The sequence below is a fragment of the Saccopteryx leptura genome, chromosome 3 (assembly GCF_036850995.1).
Source record: "Saccopteryx leptura isolate mSacLep1 chromosome 3, mSacLep1_pri_phased_curated, whole genome shotgun sequence".
Lineage (NCBI taxonomy): Eukaryota > Metazoa > Chordata > Mammalia > Chiroptera > Emballonuridae > Saccopteryx > Saccopteryx leptura.
The window spans coordinates 103,656,878-103,675,688 of NC_089505.1; the positions used below are offsets into that span (position 1 = coordinate 103,656,878).

At 55.6% G+C, this 18,811-nt stretch overlaps 1 protein-coding gene across 1 annotated transcript; it reads right to left on the reverse strand.

Moving 5' to 3' along the window:
- Positions 1-224: 224 nt before the first annotated feature.
- On the reverse strand, positions 225-17,016 carry AHDC1 (AT-hook DNA binding motif containing 1). The gene is made up of 4 exons (XM_066375537.1): positions 16,926-17,016; positions 16,758-16,795; positions 11,451-16,382; positions 225-339 (listed from the first exon to the last, which is right to left on the reverse strand). Exon 3 carries the CDS (start codon positions 16,306-16,308, stop codon positions 11,494-11,496), a length of 4,815 nt encoding a protein of 1,604 aa, XP_066231634.1. The 5' UTR covers positions 16,309-16,382; positions 16,758-16,795; positions 16,926-17,016; the 3' UTR covers positions 225-339; positions 11,451-11,493.
- Positions 17,017-18,811: the final 1,795 nt, after the last annotated feature.

The window sequence follows — 18,811 nt, forward strand, 5'->3', positions numbered from 1 at the left end:
TCAGTGCATACTTGCAGGGGCTCTGGACACCTCGAGACCCCGCTCGCAACCTCTTGCACACGCTCTCTCTCTCTCTCTCTCTCTTTTTTTTTTTGTCTTTTTCTAAAACTGTGTTTTGTTTTTAAGTTTTGTACATTTTTAAAAAGTATTTACAATTGCTGGTTTTGTGCAGAAAGGGCTCACCTTGGGCTTTTGCGTGGAGGAGATGGGCAGGGAGGGGCTGGGGGGGAGGTGGGGCTGCAAGGGGTGCAGGAGGGGTGGGGCGGGAGGCAGAGGGGCAGGCGCTCCTGCCAGAGACGAGGGACGCTGGGAGGGGTCTTGGCGTTGGTTTTCTGAAAGCTGCAAAGAAACACAAGAGAAAAGGCAGAAGTCAGTGGCAGGCAGACACTGAGCTCTGAAAACAGGGAGACTAAGAGAAGGACCCTATCCAGTTCCTACTAGGATTCTGGGAAAAGCTAACTCTGTTGTTCCTTCTCCCACAAAACTTACGGTCCTCCATGAGACTGTGGACTGCTTATGGCTTTCTCTGAGCTCAGCTTCCCCATCTGTAAAATTGGTGTATGGTCCAAAACTCACCCCATTAGAGGTAAATGATGTGATGGGCAAGGAGTTGGGGATCCAGGAAGTGCAACTTGTTAAGAACTCAAACTTGGCCCTGGCCGGTTGGCTCAGTGGTAGAGCATCGGCCTGGCATGCAGGAGTCCCGGGTTCGATTCCCGGCCAGGGCACACAGGAGAAGCGCCCATCTGCTTCTCCACCCCTCCCCCTCTCCTTCCTCTCTGTCTCTCTCTTCCCCTCCCACAGCCAAGGCTCCATTGGAGCAAAGTTGGCCCAGGTGCTGAGGATGGCTCTGTGGCTTCTGCCTCAGGCGCTAGAATGGCTCTGGTTGCAACAGAGCAATGCCCCAGATGGGCAGAGCATCGCCCCCTGGTGGGCGTGCCAGGTGGATCCCGGTCAGGCACATGTGGGAGTCTGTCTGACTGCCTCCCCGTTTCCAACTTCAGAAAAATACAAAAAATAATAATAATAATACCCCCCCCAAAAGAACTCAAACTCTAGAGCCAGACACAGCTAAGTTCAAAAGTAAGCACAACCATTTTTGTTGTTCTTTTTTTTTTGTTGTTGTTGTTGTATTTTTCTGAAGCTGGAAACAGGGAGAGACAGACAGACTACTGCATGCGCCCGACCGGGATCCACCCGGCACGCCCACCAGGGGCGACGCTCTGCCCACCAGGGGGCGATGCTCTGCCCCTCCGGGGCGTCGCTCTGCCGCGACCAGAGCCACTCTAGTGCCTGGAGCAGAGGCCAAGGAGCCATCCCCAGCGCCCGGGCCATCTTTGCTCCAATGGAGCCTTGGCTGAGGGAGGGGAAGAGAGAGACAGTGAGGAAGGAGGGGGGGGGGGTGGAGAAGCAGATGGGCGCTTCTCCTATGTGCCCTGGCCGGGAATCGAACCTGGGTCCCCCGCACACCAGGCCGATGCTCTACCGCTGAGCCAACCGGCCAGGGCCTGTTGTTCTTTTTTTGTTTGTTTTGTTTTATTCTTTTGACGTGCCTAACATCACCATGGAATAAATAGCTCTATGACCTTGGGCAAGTCGGTGAATCTCTGTGAACCTTAGTTTACTCATCTGTAAAAAGGAGATAACAGAACTATCCCATAGGTTTGTTGGGAGGATTCAGTGGTTTAAGGCAGATTAAGCCTGATACATAAATGCATAATAAGTGACACTAATTACTAGTCGTCATTATTTTCCTGGGGCCTGGGCAAGCTAGGCTCTCCAAGACTGGGTTTCCTCATGTAACAATGAGTTTAGCAATTCCTCCAGCCTAGGTTGTTCTGAGGAATGACAAGATGGAGAGGATCGGACCTAAACACAGCGCAGGTGAAAACTGCAGCTTTAATTTCTTCTAAATCCAACCCTCTCCCCAGCCTCCACCAATGCCATTCTGTTCCTTAGAGAGGTGAGGCGAGGAGGAAGTCTGTCTCAATAAAGGAATAAAGAAATCGCCCAACATAATGCTATCTGTGTTTGGCTGCGCCCCCTGCCTTCCTGAAGCTCAGGAACTCCCAAGTCCCTACAATCACTAGGCATTGGAGGTCTAATGGACCCCCTTTCCCTGGAAGGCAGAATTGTTTGCAGGCCCCTGGGGACCTGGCTGCCCTATCCAGACCCCATCTTTGCTGGGATGAGCAGGAAGGTACCCAGAGGGCGGGATGGCTCGGTCATTGTCAAGACCTCCATCATTAGCCTGCCCTGGCCCTTTCAGAGTTGTCCTTCTTGCAGAGCCCTGAAATTCATGTCTCCCACACTTGATGAGTGACTATCCCATCAGAATTTAGAGGTGGGGGGGGGTGCTAAAATCACCTTCTAAGACTCCTCAGCAAGCCAACCCACCATCCCCCACCCCTGCAGGAACCGGCAGCCACAGAAAGCCTTTCCTCCCTTGTCCTTGTTCCTGGCTTCCCTTTCCAACAGGGCCACATTTAAATTCTGCTCAGCCTAGGCTGCTGTCTGCTGGGCAGTCAGCCCCCGGGAAGACTTTTGTCCTGAGGCTAGACTTGCCAGTACTCCTCCACAGCCAGGGGACCCAGGTGTCTCAGCCCAGGTGGCAAGCAGAGGTGTGAGGGGGAGGGCAGGAGCTGCATCATTGTTAAGCTGGAGGTCTGCAGGTGGGGGAGGAGGAACATTCGCCTAGGGGTAGGAGGTGTGCCCTTTAGAGTTGCAGCTGAATTACAACTGTGGTGATTGGTAGAAAAGCAACTCTTGGGCTAGGGGGTGCAGTCAGGATGGATGTCAGTTCTCCACAGGTAGGGTGAAGAACAGGAATAGCTGTAGAGGTAAGCAGGGTAGCCATTAGGGGCAGGACTGTTGGATGTGTGGGGACAGGTTCAGCTGGAGGGCTGGAGGCACCTATCTGTAGGACAGTTTTATTACAGTTTAAGAACAGCTGCTGAGCTAAGGAACCTCCTTCCTGTTGGGGTGACAAGTATAATGCATTGGGGAGACAAGTGAGGGGAAGACATAGAATGGGCTGTTCCAAATCACTTAGCAAGTGAATTCTACCAAACCCCAGCCTGTCCTGCTCCCCTAAGGGCCCCAGGGCAGGCTGGGAGCCTCCTCACAAATCCCTGTCACCCCCACCCCCTCCAGTCATTAGCCACTGCCAGTGACCCTCTCCAAGCCGGGTCTCCATGGTGATCTCAGCCCAGCAGGCAGCTCCTGCCAGAACCATTCCCATGGTGCCGGTGGCCAGCAGCAGGGAGGTTTTCTCAATTTCTCACCCTCTGCTAAGCCATGCTGTCTCACCTTCCACCCCCTACTGCCCCCTCCCCAGCTTTCATGACTTGGCCAGAATCTGGGGGATTGTGGGGAATGGGGAGAGAATCAAGTCCAGAGGTTCCTGAGAAGGGGAGAGTGGAGAATGCTGTGGCTATGTAGAACACTGACCTCACCAGGTTCAATTCTCCACAAAATGGAACTCAGGCTGACATGCCAGGTGGCCCAGGGCTGAGCACTGGAGACAAAGCAGAGACCAAGACTGCTAGTCCTTGCGCTCGAGGGGTTCACGGAGCAGAGAAGGAAGCAAAGCAGACCACAGACCAGGAAATGACAATGCAGGGAGGTGAGGACTGTACCCAGGGAAGCCCCGGGGGGGGGGGGGCGGGCTCAGGGAGCAGAGAGGCGCCTAGCCCAGCCTTGGCAGGAGGAGCTGGGGCTCTTCTACTCACTGCTGAGCACAGTGCCCCGCACATGCTGGGGTCAGACATGTGTGCTGACTGAATGACAGCAAAGACCGGTCTAAGTCCGATCAGCATGCCAAGGTCTAGCTCAGGTCGTGCACACCTCCTGGATGCCTCCTTAGACCACCCTGTTACCATAGCTACCAGAGCACTTGTCCTTCCCTTCCCTGCTCCTCCAGGGCAGAGACCTGTGTGTGGTACCTCTGTATCCCCAACACCAGCATGCACCCAGCGCCCTAGGACACCAGCCATTGTTCATGAGACTTAACCTTTTAGTGCCTCTATAACGAATGACTGTAGTCACATGCCACTGTGTCCTTGCGCTGCAGCAGTTTCCCTGTCTGAGGTGCCAGGGCATTAAATGATCTCTGCCTGTCAGTGGAGGCTGGCACTGGGCGGCACCGAGGATAGCTGAGCAGGGACTCAAAGTGCTGCAGACTGTGCACAAATCAGGTTGTCTGGAGGAGAGAGCTGCTCTTCCCACAAAAGGAGTACACACGTTCCTCATTCACTTAAGTGACGAGCAGACATACCCACACCCATTAACTGCAGGCCCCACACTAAGGTCCAATACCCACTGTCTAGTCTAGTCATTGCCCTCCAGAAGGGGCCTGAACAGCAAACAAAGCAGTGGAGCATTAGGCCAAGAGTACAGGGGAACTGAAACTGATCTGCTGTGTGACCTAGGATAAGTCCTTTCCCTCTCTGGCCTTCAGTTTCTATGTAAAATAAGGGGGTTGAACAGGTAATGGGAGACATCTTTGGGCACTAAGAGAGTGCCCCAAAGACAAGTGGTCAGAGGCAAACTGCAGCTGCCCAAGGGCTAATCCACTCCCTTCGAAGTTCTCAGGCAAAGTCCAGACAGCGAGTCCCTCAAATGTGGAGAGTACATTGGGCCCTCCCGGGGCCCGGAGCACACCTGTGGCAAAGGTATGCTGAGGGGTGAGGCTTCCAATTGAAAACCGGCGGACTCTGAAGTGTGGTTCCCCTTGCCCGTCAGGAAGGTTTTTCAAAATCTGTGTCCAAAAGATAGCTGATTCTTAAACTCTAGCTTTCCTATTCACTCCCTCCTTAAGGGCTTCCCACCTCCTCTACTGCTGGGCATTCAGGGGTGCTATGGGGCCAGACAGGGTTCATGTCTATGATCGCTCACCAAGCTGTGTGACCTTGTATCTAAATCCTACCTCCTGGAGCCCCACACTTCTTACCTGTCCTGGGGGAAGGCAGACCCCCACCCCTCCAGCCTCAGGACAGATACCTGTGCAAAGAACAGTGTAAGTGAGGGGTATGTGTTCAGATGCAGCTGAAATGGAGGCTGAGGAAAGGGCAGGAACAATGGAACTGGGTGACCTCCAAGGGCCCTTCCTGACTCTACCAGGCCCTGCTTCCCTGCCTGGTGGCTGTGTGTCTTTGTGTGAGAATCCCTCTCCCTCTCTGTAAACTGGGAGGGTTGTATGTGGGGATCTCCAAAAGCCCAGTTAGTCCTGCCCCACTTTCAGGAGCGTATCTGATGACAGTGGGGATGAGAGAAATCATCTTCTACCCATTCCTGAACACTTACCCTTCCCTCTCACAATTCTCCCTAGTCTACATGCTGTTCTTTGACTCAAGGGGGGGGGGGGGGGGAAGCCCTGACCCTGAAATGTCCCAGGCATGATGAGACACTGGGGAGGAGATGGGGACAGTGCACAGAGATGAGTAACCAGCCTAAAGGAGCTGATGGCGTGGGGAGGACATTCCCAGGAAGGGCTGTCATGGATGCATAAAGGTTTGGAGATTAACTGGGTCTGGGAAGGATCCTGGAATGCTTCTTGGAGGAGGTGATGTGTGAGTGAAAGATAGAAACTGACAGGTGGGAAATGGATAGGGAGTAGGAAAGGGCAGCCCAGGCCAGAGAACAGCTAGAGCAAAGGCACAGGGCACGCTGGGGAAAGCGCCCTGCACCACCCCCACTCCTGATTCCAGGCCAGAGCTGGAAAGAGAGGGTGTGTGAGACGGAGATCAGAGCCGGAAAAGAAGCCTTGAATACCTGGAATACCAGGCTGGGAAGCTGGGCTTTATTTTGTAGGGAAGGAGGCTGGAGAGGGGAGGATGCCATCAAAAGGTGTTAAGCACTGAAGTCACAGGAACAAATGTGCTTTAATCAATTCATCCAGTAAATATTTTGGGGGCTCCAGATACCATGCACTGAAAAAAACAAGCACTTTTGGTGGCCACAGTGGAGGGGAATGGACTTAGGCGGGGGTGGGGTGGGGGTGGGTGTTGGGGCAGAAATCTGGAAGGTGCTAGGTGCTCTGACTCACGTGGCTGAGATGGTGTTACAGCTTCTGAAGCCTTAAATTTGTCCAAGACCCATTTTCTGCCTCCAGAAAGCCCTTGCTACCTCCCCTACTCATAGTTCAAGAGGGTGGCCCTTGGTATTTCTGGTGGGAGTGTTTCAGTCCCTTCCCTGGAGAATGATGCCCACATGGACACTTTGAATAAACACCTATTTATAGGGTGAAGACTCCAGGAGGGCAGGACATAGCGTATCTTGTTCAGTCGTACCCAGCACTAGGTGCAATACCCAGAAAGGTGGCCGGTGCACGTTCACTGAACGCAGAACCAACTAATGCCTCTTGCCATCCAGCACAAACAGAGCGCACTATGGCAGCAAAAGTTAGGGTGACAGCCTGACCTGTGGTGGTGCAGTGGATAAAGCGTCAACCTGGAAATGCTGAGGTTGCCGGTTCGAAACCCTGGGCTTGCCTGTTCAAGGCACATACGGGAGTTGATGCTTCCAGCTCCTCCCCACCTTCTCTCTCTGTCTCTCTCTTCTCTCTCTCTCCCTCTCTCTCTCTCTTTCTCTCTCCTCTCTAAAATGAATAAATAAAATTAAAAAAATTAAAAAAAAAAAAAAGGGTGACAAAGGTGGCAAATCTGTCGGGGGGGGGGGGGGATCGTGACCTATTACAAAGTCATAGAAAATCTTTTTCAGATTATCTGCACCAAAAGAGAGGACTGGTGTGGATAAGTGTGTGGACAGGGTTTCTAGCTGACCTGGTTTGTGATGTACGTTAGGCTTCAGATCCCTTGGGGTGAAAGTCTATGACTTACCTTGTCTCTGACCCCCCCCCCCCCCCCAGGGACGACTCAACCTTAGTTGCTAAGGCAAAGACTTAGGTAGTGTTTCATTTCCCACCCAAAGCCCCAAGTCCACACTAGATGCAAGATCCTTCCTAGGAGAGAAGCAGGTTGAGCAGGTGAAGGAGGTCTGGCTAGAGTTCTGAGCAAGCAGAGAGGGTCAACGGGTGTGTGACTCACACAGATTGGGTCAGAGGCTCCAGAATTCAGTCTGCGGGCAGGATTTTATCCCCCCATTTTCCAGCTGCTGATTACGTGCTTGCTATGTGCCAGTGACTGGACTAAGTGCTTCACGAGTAATCCCATTTAATTCTCTGAAGAGATGCAGCAAGGTGACGTGACTCACCAGGTCACATAGCTGGTATGAGGTGGAATCAGACGGCACGGAGGCCTGTCTGTGCACACAGGCATGCTTTTAGTCCCCACGCCCCATCCCCCAGTTTCAGGGCTTTGCTCCCTTGGGTTCTTCCAGGGCCATAGGGATGTGGGAGGGAAGGAGCGTGAGAGGGCATGTTCGTGGAGAGATTAGATTTCCAGGAAATGAGGGCTCAGAACCAGAAGGCCTGCCTGAAAATGGCTGTGGGAGAGGCAGGAGATAGGACTACAGGGAGGACAGCCTCAGAGAGTGAGAAGAGGAGCCCAGAGGAGGCAGGGCAGGAATGGCTGACCCCTGACGTGAAGGCCTCTTGCTCAGAGCCAGAGGCAAGATCAAGTGACCTCTTGAGGTTTCAAGACACGAAGAGACAAAGCCCAGAGCAGCCGGGGCCTGGCCCAGGTCTGGGCATGCCTGCTGACCCTGGCTGGATGGTGGCCTTGGAAACTGCTTCCTGCTCTGGTCAGGCCCCAGCTGGTGTAACCTTGGAGGACCTGTGACATTTCTGTTGGCCTCCAGTCCAGGCCTGAGAGAGAATAGGGAGGAGAGTGGGACTCGAGATTCCTGAACACCTTGGAGGGCCCTTCCTACCCTCCTGCCCCTTCCCAGGGTCTGGTAGGGCTGATCCTCAGTCATGAGGGCCCAAGGTGGAGCCAGTCTGTCTGGCTCTGCTTTCCATCTAAGGGTCTAAAGATGTCTGTCTGGGTCCAGGTGCCCTCCCCACCCCCTCCCCTTCCTTCCCTATCCCATTAGCTCAGCTCCCAGACCAGTCCGGTCCCACACTCCCGACCCTGGCTCCTCTGAGCTTTCCTCTTCTAATTCCCAGTGAGATGTGACTTGCCCTTGCCCACAGTTCCCTCTGCCTGGAATGGCCTTCCCCCATTCTCCCATCTCCAAATTTTAGCCTGTTTTTCAAGGTTGAGCTCCAATGCAGCTTCTTTCACAGAACCTCAAAATCCATTTAAAATGTCAGGCCCTGAAAAAGTGGGGGAACATCCAACCAATCTGTCCTTGCAGGTGAGAAATCAGGGGTGTAAGGTAGAAAGGGAGCATTGTGGCAGGGGACATGGAGGGATCTGTGTGTGTGACAACAGTACTGGGTTCAAATACTGACTCTACTACTTAGTGACTGTGGATCCCCTGGGCAAGGTTCATAGCTGCACCTGTTTCCTCAGCTCTCTGACTGGGGGAGGGGACTCACCACTGGGCACAAAATGTGTCCCTTTTCTCACCAAAGGGACAGAGATGACGTCTGACCTCAACACCCACCTTCCCGGTGCACAAGCTTTGTTTCTCCTTGCCTCTGGGCACCTGCCACTTTCCACCAGGTGTTTTCAGGTTCTTTGTGTACTTGTGTTAGCTTCCTGGGGTGGATGCTGAGCTGAGAACAGGGGCCATGGCTGCTTTGTCTCCCCGTGCCTGGCACTGGCACAGGCGTGGAGGGGCCCAAGCTGTGAGGCTGAGCTTTAGGACTCCTCTCCAGTGCCGGCATTAAGTGCTCACAGTCTATTGGTGGGTGAACATGTCACTGTCCTCTCTGCTTAAGCCCTCTGTTGACAGTGACACTCCTTCTGCTAACTCTTCTTCCTTGACATTCTACTTCCTTGTATCACCAAGTCTTCCTCATTCCCACCACGATTTTAATCAGTGCCCGGCCCTGGAGCACTGCCTTAGATGGGGAACTGGTTGGTGTGTTACCTTAGGGAGACAGCCTTACCACTGTCGTGGTCCCAGCCACCATCAGCGCCTGCCTGGACTACTGCAGCTGGTCTCCCTCCTTTACCACTTGCCCTGCTCCACAGTGACTCTTGGCATGTCCAAGCCGAGGGTTCACTTCACTGGTTCCCTATTTGTCTTGGAATCAAGTTCAAACTCCTTCCAAACACCCTGCATGATTCGGAACCTGCCTGCCTCGCCCCCTTACCCAGTGTTACTGTCTTCAAAGCTGACCTCCTTCCTGCTTCAGGGCTTTACCCACTGCTGTTCCCTCTGCCCAGAATGTTCTTCTCACTCCCTCATCCTGGGAGCATCAGCTTCAGGATCTGGTCAGCCTGCTGCAGTCTCATGGCCTCCTAGCTTTTCTTCTCTTTGCAGTCCTTCTTACAGTGATATTTGCCAAATGCCTTGTGTCATTCTGTTTACTCTCTTTCCCTCTAAGCTGGAAGGTCCCCGAGGACCGCGACCTCATTTGTGGTATTCACTGTGGTGCCCCCCATGCCTGGCACGTAGTAGGTGCTGGGCAGATGTCTCTGGAATAACTGAATGCATTGGTTTGAGGACAGTGCTGTCAACTCCCAGCTCAGAGCAGGGAGCAGGGCCAGAATGTGGGGCTGGATGGTGTCCCAGTTCCTCCTGTGTTCAGGCCTCACTGGTGGTTCCATTATGTATCTCACTGAGCTGTGACCTGCCCAAACACCCAGCCCCCACACCTGTTTATTTTCCCACCCAGAGCATGGGAGGAATGATTTTTGGATTATTTCACATTTCTGATTATCCACGAGACATCTCCCTTCCAGTGAGAAGGACTAGGAGTCTGACATTTTAAGCCCTAAGCAGCGTCACCCTGGCCTGCTTCAGATCTGCGGCTCTACTGCTTGCAGTGAGACGTGTGGGGAATGAATGGAAGGCCATTTTAATCGCGGCCAGGCTTCATTAGGAGGAAAAATATGCTGCCCTCCCCAAAAAAGAATTTGGTTCACTCTCTGCCATGCAGAGTTGTGAGAGCTCAGGAGATTAACAAAGTCAATTTCCTTGAACAGATGGGGAAACAGAGGCCAGAGTGGGGGAAGGGAGGATAAAAGCCTGGTCAAGAGCATACAGCAAGCTGATGATCCACTGGGGAATGGGCCTTCTCTAGACCTCTTGCCTCCCACCTGCCGCCCTTCGCCACCTTCAGGCACCAAGGGAGCTGTGGTCAAGCAGAGAGGGGTAATAAGTTTCCACTGACACGACTTCAGGACCCTGGGTCACCCTGGCCTTGAATGGCTTCCTCAGATCAGGGATGGGGCTTTCCAGGAGCCCTGCTAGTCCGTCTCCAGGAAGAGACACTCCCAGGAGGCTGCTACAGCAGCAGCAGCAGAGGTGAAGGGCGAGGGGCTCAAACAGGCTCCCCGGGCACTCCAACAATACCCGCTGCATCTGAACCAGTTCTGGAACAGGCCTGTTGTTCAAAAGCGGGCTCTGCTGGGCCTGTTGTGTCTTTATTTCCGGAGCAGGTTGTTCACCAAGTAAATGATTTCTCCAACCTCCTCCCCTTTTACCACTTGTGGGGCATTTTTCCTCTTTTATTTTTCCTTTTCTAAAACACAAAGTCTTGAGAATATTAAAAAAACGGTGACTCTTAATTACTGAGGTCACAGTGCCTGATAAAAACATCTAAGTACCTAACAGTATTTATCTGAACCTTTAGAACAGCATCTGGATTCAGGAAAGGGACTGGCTTTTTCTAGCTGGAAACATCCCACCTGGGGGTAGACCCTGACAGGGGCGCAGCAGGGTTCCCAGCTCCCCTTCACTTCTGGGTTCCTACCCCACATGCCTGACCACACTCAACCTCCCTCGGGCCAAAAATATTGAAAAACAGCCTTTGGGGTTACTGTGGCAACCAGGAAAGGATACGCTGGGCCATTTTGTCAAGTCCTTGCAGAGTATATGACTGGACATACTGGCCACACCTTTAGTCTGGCCCTTGCCACTTTGCATCTTGGACTAAGGGAAGCTTACAAGGAAATGGAGGAGTCCGTCAGGGTTGGTACCCTGAATGGGTCCCCACCGATAATTACGCAACCTGCTTCACCCTTCACAGAGCAATTTGAACGCCATCCCTTATACAAGGTCAAGTGGGACTGTTTCCTGGGACTCAGGTGGTGCCTGTCAAGGACCTAGCATAAATGAGAGATAAATGCTTGATGAACCAAACTAGATGAGACCGTCCAGTCTACGGTTCTCCAGCCATTTCAATAACATCCAAGCCCCATGCTGGGTTCCCCACCCAAGCAACCCATCTCCATAAAACTGTCCCCAACATCTTATCCTGGACTTCTTCCTGAATCCCAACTCCTTTTTTCAGGTCCCCAGTATTGTCCTTAAATCCTTCCTGCTTATCACTATAACTCTTCCCCTTGGCCAGGCTCTAACTCCAATGTTCTCATCCCTCCCCGACTCCCCCCCCCCCCAGGCCTCTTCCCACTGTACCCACACTCCAGACTCACCCAGGAACAAAACCTCGAGGTCCAGTCGGCACTTCAGTTGGCACTACAGGGAGGTGACGGTGAATGTGTCCTCAGGGTGAGGCTCCGCCATGGGCCCCAGAAAGCCGCTCTTGGGGCCCCCACCTAGGCCAGGATGTGCCTGTGGCATAAAGCCTGGATACCTGTAGGCAGTATCCTGCAGAGGCAGCAGTGAGTCCCTCGGCACAGGGGACAGGGTCAAGTCACTAAGGAGTGGGCAGCCATAGCCAGCAGCAGCTGCAGCAGGGCCACGGGGTGGGCCAGGTGGCCGGCCCATCTCCAGTGGCTCCTTGTCGGCCTTGGGCGTGGCTGGTGGGCTAGCCAGGTGTGGGGCACTGAGGCACGCGGCCTCCGTCCTGCCCAGGAAGTCAGCTAGCAGCCCTGTACCCACCTTGCCTTCATAGGGTGGGCTGCGTGCTGCTGAGCCTGGTGGGTACCAATATGCTGTGCCCTTGCAGCTGGGGGAGTCATAGTGGGGCTGGCCCAGTGGCAGGTCTCGACAACTCAGGTGGGCCTGGGCTGCAGCTGCATGGCCCAGGCTGGCCCCCTGGAGTCCATGCTTGAGGGGTTCACAGGCAGCCAGTTTTGTGGGTGGTGGCCGCAGCTCTTCTTTGAAGCCCAGTGTGGGTGAGCAGGTGGGTGAGTATGCCTTCTGCAGGCCAGCATCAAACACTGTGGGTGGGTGGGCCAGTGGTGGGAAATGCTTGCCATCCAATTCGGGGGCACCCAGGCTGGGTGAGTCGCAGTGAAAGCCTTGGCCGAAGGTGCCATCAGATGGCGTGGATGGGTTCATGGAGTAAGGTCCCATGAAGTCACAGGGGTCTCTCTCACCCACGCCAAAGGCCCTCGACTGTGAGGGCAGCGGTGACATGCTGCTGTCCCCACTGTAGTAGTCCAGGCCGAGGTCTGGGCTGTCCTGGAACAGCGGGTTCACTGGTTGTGGCTTGGGGATAAACTTGGCTTTGGCTGCTGTACCGCCCCGCTCCTTCTTTGCGGAGCAGGCCCCGCCGCCCCGTCCACCCCGTGGCTGCCGGGGCCCTGTGTTCCGTTTGGATGGGTAGCCAGAGGCAGTGGCTGAGGCAGATGGGAAGCCCAGATGTGAGGCCTCGAACAGGTCGACTTTCTTCCGCCGTCCACGGCCTGGCTTGGAGCTGCTCTGGAAGAGGACGCTCTGGTTCCAGTTGTAGCCAGGGGCAGATGATGCCTCGTTCCAGTCCATCATGAGTTTCTCCAGGCTGGACAGGCTCGACTGGCCCTCACTGCTCGAGGCCTCACTGTTGGCACGCCTGAAGCCACCACCGACTGGCTGATTGAACTGGGTGCTGTCAGAGGACGACTCGGAGAAGGTCTCGGACACAGCCGTCTGCTGCTTCACCTTCTGCGGCGTGTAGTTGGAGATGTCCAGGATTACGTTGGGCTCGCTGACATGGCAGTCGAAACCAGGATTGTAGAGCTGACTGAAGGCCTCTGAGGCCCAGTCCAGGCCTCCATAGCCCTGCCGGAAAGGCCACTGAGAAGCCCCCACAAACTGCCGACAGTTTTCAGGTGAGGGCTGGAAGGAGGAGGAAGAGGAGGAGGCAGCAGAGGCAGCGGAGGTGGCAGAGGCTGTGGTGCCCTTGGGTACCATGTAGCCACCAGGCGAGACGGTGCTGGCCCGGCTGTCACAGCGCAGGGGTGTGGGGGCTGAACCAGAGAAGGCAGCCCCCTCAGAGCCATTGAAGAAGGAGGCCTTACTTGGTGGCAGGCAGGGGCCACCGGTAGGCGGTGGGGCATAGCCAGCACTGTGGGCGCTGCTGGGTGAGGCAGGCAGGCTGCTGCCACTGCCATAGGCAAAGCTACAGTCCTTGCTATTAGCACAGTCCTGGCCTGTGAAGGGCTTTGCTGGGGCGAATACACTCTGTCCAGCCCCATAGCCACCATACTGGGGGGTGTAAGTGTTGGTGGGTGGGTGGGTGGTAGGCGAACGGGCTACCGCTGAAGATAGGGGAGCCAACTTAGGAAAGGTCTCAGCTGCCCGGCAGTCTGAAGTGGCTGGGGTTATCCCATAGCTCCCTGCCCGTCCCGGCGGGAAGGTCTGGCGAGCGGACAGAACAGGCTGGAAAGGGGGGTCCGCCCCAGCCCCACTGCTGCCCACTGCCACGGGGCTGGCCTTGGCTCCCCGGCTGGGAAAGGTGGACAGGCCCCGCTGGGCAGGCAGCGCACTGGTGGGGGGCCCTGTGTAGGTACCCGATGCCTTCCGGGACTCGGGACGTGAGGCTGAGAGGGCAAAGTCCAAGAGGTCGGAGGAGTCATCCGAATCGAGCAGGGAACGAAAATAGCCAGTGAAGAGGTTTTGGCGCTCCTGGCTGAGCTCGGCCTGGCCCGCAGGTGTGCCCGTGCTATAGTAGCTGCCACGACCTGAAGCCCCACTCTCTAGCCCAGCAGAGGCAAAAGCCCGGGCCTCAGCCCCCTGGAAACCACAGTTTCGGCCAGCCTGCCCACCTGGGTGCCCATGGTGAGGGGCCCAGCCACCACCCTTGTCCCCGGCCCACTCAGCGCCTGCCTCCCCAAAGCCCGGGCCACTGGGCACCTGCTCTGGGAACAGAGTCCCATTCTTCCGGGACCGCCTCTTGCGCTTGGGCTTCCCAGTCACGGCATCCACCTCACCCCGGCCCCGTTTGCGGGGATGCCCCAAGTCAGTGAGGCCGGGGCCCCCCACTCCCGAAGCTGCCACTGCCACCACCTTCTTTTTCTTGCCGATGCCCTCAAAGAAGTCACTGAAGGAGCACCGGGCTGCCTTGGCCGCATGGCCCCCACCCCGGCCCCCAAACCCGCCTGCTTTGCCACCACGCCGCCGGAAGCCCTGCACACGATGCAGGAAGTGGGAGATACTCTGGGTGTCGGGAGCCTGATGCACGGACTCAGGCTCACTAGGTGTCCAGCAGCGGGGTGGTGAGCAGCGCCCGGCACACTGGCTCTGGCGGTTCAGGAAGGCCAGCTTGGCGAGGACATCTGAGTACTCGGCCTTGCTGTCATTGGCGTCTGCTGCGTAGGACGGCTGGGGAGATGCCAGCTTCTGCTTCCGCCGCCGCCGTTTCTTCACCTCCGGCATGGCCATGGTGGCTGCTGCTACAGTGGCTGCCTCGGCTGCCACCACGGCTGGCTCCTTGGGCTTGCCAGGACCCAACAGTAGGTTCTTAGGAGGGCGGCCCCGCTTACGTTTAAGAATAATAGGCATCTCGCCGGGTGGGAAGACCACCACCACGTTCCGTCCATTGTTCTTCATCTTCAGCAGTGGGGTGGGCTCTGCTGACACACGCAGGCCCAGCTCCTTGCCCTCCACGCTCAGGCTGCTGCTCAAGGACGACACCTTGTATGTGGTCTTGTTCCGCCGTCCCAGTGATACAGGGATTTTGGCCATCTTCACCACCATGCGCCGCACGCCCCGGCACTTGCTTTTGCGGTTAAGAAGCACTGGGGTCTGGGAAGATTCCGGCTCCAGCTCTGGGACCGGGACCGGGACTGGGACTGGGCCTGGGCCTGGCAGGGCAGGAGGTGGGGGAGGCGGCGGGGGTGGAGGCTCAGCCAGGGCGGCTGCCAGTCCTGTGGGCATAGGCAGGGGCAGCAGGCGGCCCTCTGGTCCGGCGTCTGCCTTGCGCCCCCGACCGGCTTTCCGCCGGCGACACAGAATCTTTGGCCTATCAGTACGCCGTAAGGCGTACTTGGGGAGACCCTCAGGCCCAGGGGGGCCATGAGGTGAGCACAAGTCTAGGCGCAAGGGCTCAGCCAGTTGGCAGGGCCCTAGGGGCTGCTGGGGCTCCAGACGACGGCCGGGGACATCAAGCAACTTGGGCAGGGGGTCAAGTCCCTGAGGGTCAAGCAACTGTGACTCCAGGGAGTCGGGCAGGGTGTCCAGGGCCTGGAGAGCCAGGTTTGGCAACCCTAGAGGATCAGCAAGAGGTTGCAGCGGTGGTAGCTCCAAAGCTTCCCCAAGTGGCTCTAGTGCCTGTGGGTCCAGGAAGCGGGGCTGGGGATCCAGGAGCTGAGGCTCTGGCTCAGGCGATGGAGGCTCAAGGGCCTGGGCCTCCAGCAGCTGGGCATCGGGGCAAGTAAGGGAGGCTAGCTCACTTAGGATGTCAGCATCAGCGAGTTCTGAGTAATCAGGGCCTTCTGGCTCAGGCTCTGGGGGCAGACCAGTGGCTGCGGCCGTGGCTCCAGGACTATGGCCTTGGCTGGGCTGAGGACTGTCCCTAGGCTCAGGCTCAGGCTCGTAGAGGGGGTGGCTGGGCCGCTCAGACTTGGAGTGGGGGGTGGCCCGCTCCTCAGGGCTTCGGATACTGTTGGCCAGACTGGGGGAGGAAAAGAAGCTGTACTGAAGGTCACCAGGGGGCGGGGCAGGCGGGCGGCTGAGCCGGAGCCCACCGCAGTCCAGGTGCACGCCACTGTGCTGCAGGTCCTGGGAGAGCCGAGTCAGGTCCTTCATGATGTCAATCAGTTGCACCACTGGACGCAGGTTCACCCGCCCGTTGTCCCAGCGATGTTGGGAGCTGCTGCTGTCTTCGGCAGGTATGGGGGAGTGGGTTTGTGAGACTGGACGGGCTGCCCGAGGGGGCAGCGGGCTGTGCCCCTTGGCAAGGACTGGCGGGCGCCGGGTGCTGGGGTCCCGGCGTGGGGGTGGGCGTGGGTTCTCGGAGAAGGTATGGGAGAAGGCCTTGTCAGGTGGGCTGGCAGGGGGCCGAGTGGGAAGCAAGGGCCGGGGGGTAGGGGGGCCGCTGGGGTAGTACTTGGGCTCCCGGAGGTAGTCAGGAGAGCTGCACACGGCACTGGAAGTCACCACCAGGCCCTGGGGCTTCACACGCATCCTGACCTTGTCCTCCTAGGGCCACCGGGCGGGGCCAGGGCTGACATGAGGATGCGAGAAGCCGGGACCAGGACCTACCGGGTAGGACAGGCAGGAGGTCTCTCACTGAATATGCAAGTCCTCATCAGTTTCCCATATCTTTAATAAGCCCCTGCACCCCTCTCTTTAAGTCCCTTCTCCAAGTCCAATTTACTTGTTGACCCCCAGCTTTTCCTGAACAACCACATGCATCATGAACCCCTCACAAGCCCCAATTCCGCTGACAGCTCACCCCCTTCCAGACCCTGGCTATGTGCTCAAGGGGAGCAGGCTCTGAGAGGGAAGAAATCAGCAGGGCAGGACAACCACTCCATCACACTTAAGGAGATGGCCAGGAATTCCTATGAAGGGCAAGGCCTCTCTCCTTCTTGCCCCATCCCCAGGGTTCCCAGGGAACCCCAGCCACTCACCCTCGGCTCTGCCGCCTGGGCTGTCACACTGGAGATCTCTGTGGACAATAAGACAAGCAACAGGAGACCTGAGTGGTCTGGTGGCTACAGCCCAATCACTGCCCACCTGCCCACTGGTCCCACCCGCAGCTCCCTCGATGTTCCCTCCAGTGCACACACCCGGCTGACCTGGGAGAGAGAGGGCCCCCGTGCCTGGGGGCTCTGCCAGTTGCTGGCTGTCAGCTGGGGGTGCTGTGGAACAACTTCGGCCTGAGCCCAGGCCTCGGGGTGTGGACAGCGCCTGGAAAGGACCATCGCAGCTCAGGTTTAGTGAGCACCTACTGCGCGCCAGGCACTGGGCTGGAAGCTGTCCAGGCATCATTTCATCTAATTCTTCATACCAATCCTGCGAGGTAGGGGCTATTAATAACCCCATTTTGTAGATGAAGAAATGGAGGCTCAGAGATGAAGTAACATCATTCATACTATTTATGGAGTGCCTGCTTTGCACAAGGACTGGGTAGACAAACATTAGATAATCAATATGACTTAGTTATTACTGGGATAAAAGCTGTAAAGAAAAAGTAGAGAAATGTCTGAGGTCAGAGGTTTAGCAATCATACCAGGGAGTCAACAACAACAGAAGTTCTTTGGGGACTCTTTCTCTGTTGCCCAACACTGGCCTCAGCAGTGTTTATATGGATTATCTCATCTAACTCCCTGCAAACGTCAGATCGATATGATGATCATCCCCATTTTCACAGATGAGGAAACCATCCACTGGAAGATTTTAAGTACCACGAGGGCAAGGATTTCTGTCCTGTTCACTTCTGTGTATTTACCAATACCCTGATCAGCATGTGGCCCACAAGTGTGCTTCAAAAACTATTGAATGAATAAATGAATGAAGCACATAGAGCTCTCAGCCCTGCTTTTTCCCATGGGGCTCTCTCTTTCTTCTCCAGACTTGTGATTCAAGAAGGAGACAGAGGGAGGGAGAAGACAGGAATGTGGAAAAGGAACATTTGCTGACCTCTCTTCAACTTTTATCAGAAAGGCCCTCTCTGACCACCTCCCCACTCTATCCCACCTCTGCCTTGATCTGGCCCCTGACACATACTCTCAGAGCCCTCTTTATTTCCTCTTCACAGTATTTATCATGACTGCAATCAATTACTTGCACAACTGGCTGTTCACAGTGTGTCCCCCTGGAGTGTGGGCTCTTCAGGGGCAGGGACTGTTTCTGTCTTGTTTACTGCTGTATCTCGACCCCAGGGCCTGGGCTATGGATGCGACATAAATATTTACCAACTGATTCCCTGAGCTGGTCTGGGCAGAGCTGGGATTTAGAACCAGGCATGTCCGACTTTTTTTTTTTTTTTTGAGAGAGAGAGAGAGAGGAACAGACAGACTGGAAGGGAGAGAGATGAGAAGCATCAATTCTTTGTTGCAGCACCTTAGTTTCTCAGTGATTGCTTTCTCATATGTGCCTTGACCGGGGGACTACAGCAGACCGAGTGACCCCTTGCTCAAGTCAGCAACCTTGGGCTCAAGCTGGTGAGCTTTGCTCAAACCAGATGAGCCTGCGCTCAAGCTGGCGACCTCGGGGGTCTCGAACCTGGGCCCTCCATGTCCCAGTCCGACGCTCTATCCCAGAGGTCAGGAACCTTTTTGGCTGAGAGAGCCATGAAGACCACATATTTTAAAATGTAATTCCATGAGAGCCATACAATGACCCATGTACATTACACATTATTCAATAAAAATTTGGTGTTGTCCCGGAGGACAGCTGTGATTGGCTCTAGCCACCCGCAACCATGAACATGAGTGGTAGGAAATGAATGGATTGTAATACATGAGAATGTTTTATATTTTTATGTTACTATTTTTTTTATTAAAGATTTGTCTGCGAGCCAGATGCAGCCATCAAAAGAGCCACATCTGGCTTGTGAGCCGTAGGTTCCTGACCCCTGCTCTATCCACTGCACCACCGCCTGGTCGGGCAGACATGTCCGACTTTCAAGGGAGCCCGGGACTCAGGGCCGGAGATGATCAAGGAGCTGAACGGGTCCTGA

Coding starts and splice junctions, on each gene's coding strand:
- AHDC1 (XM_066375537.1), bottom strand. CDS start 16,308: ATGCGTGTGAAGCCCCAGGGCCTGGTGGTGACTTCCAGTGCCGTGTGC.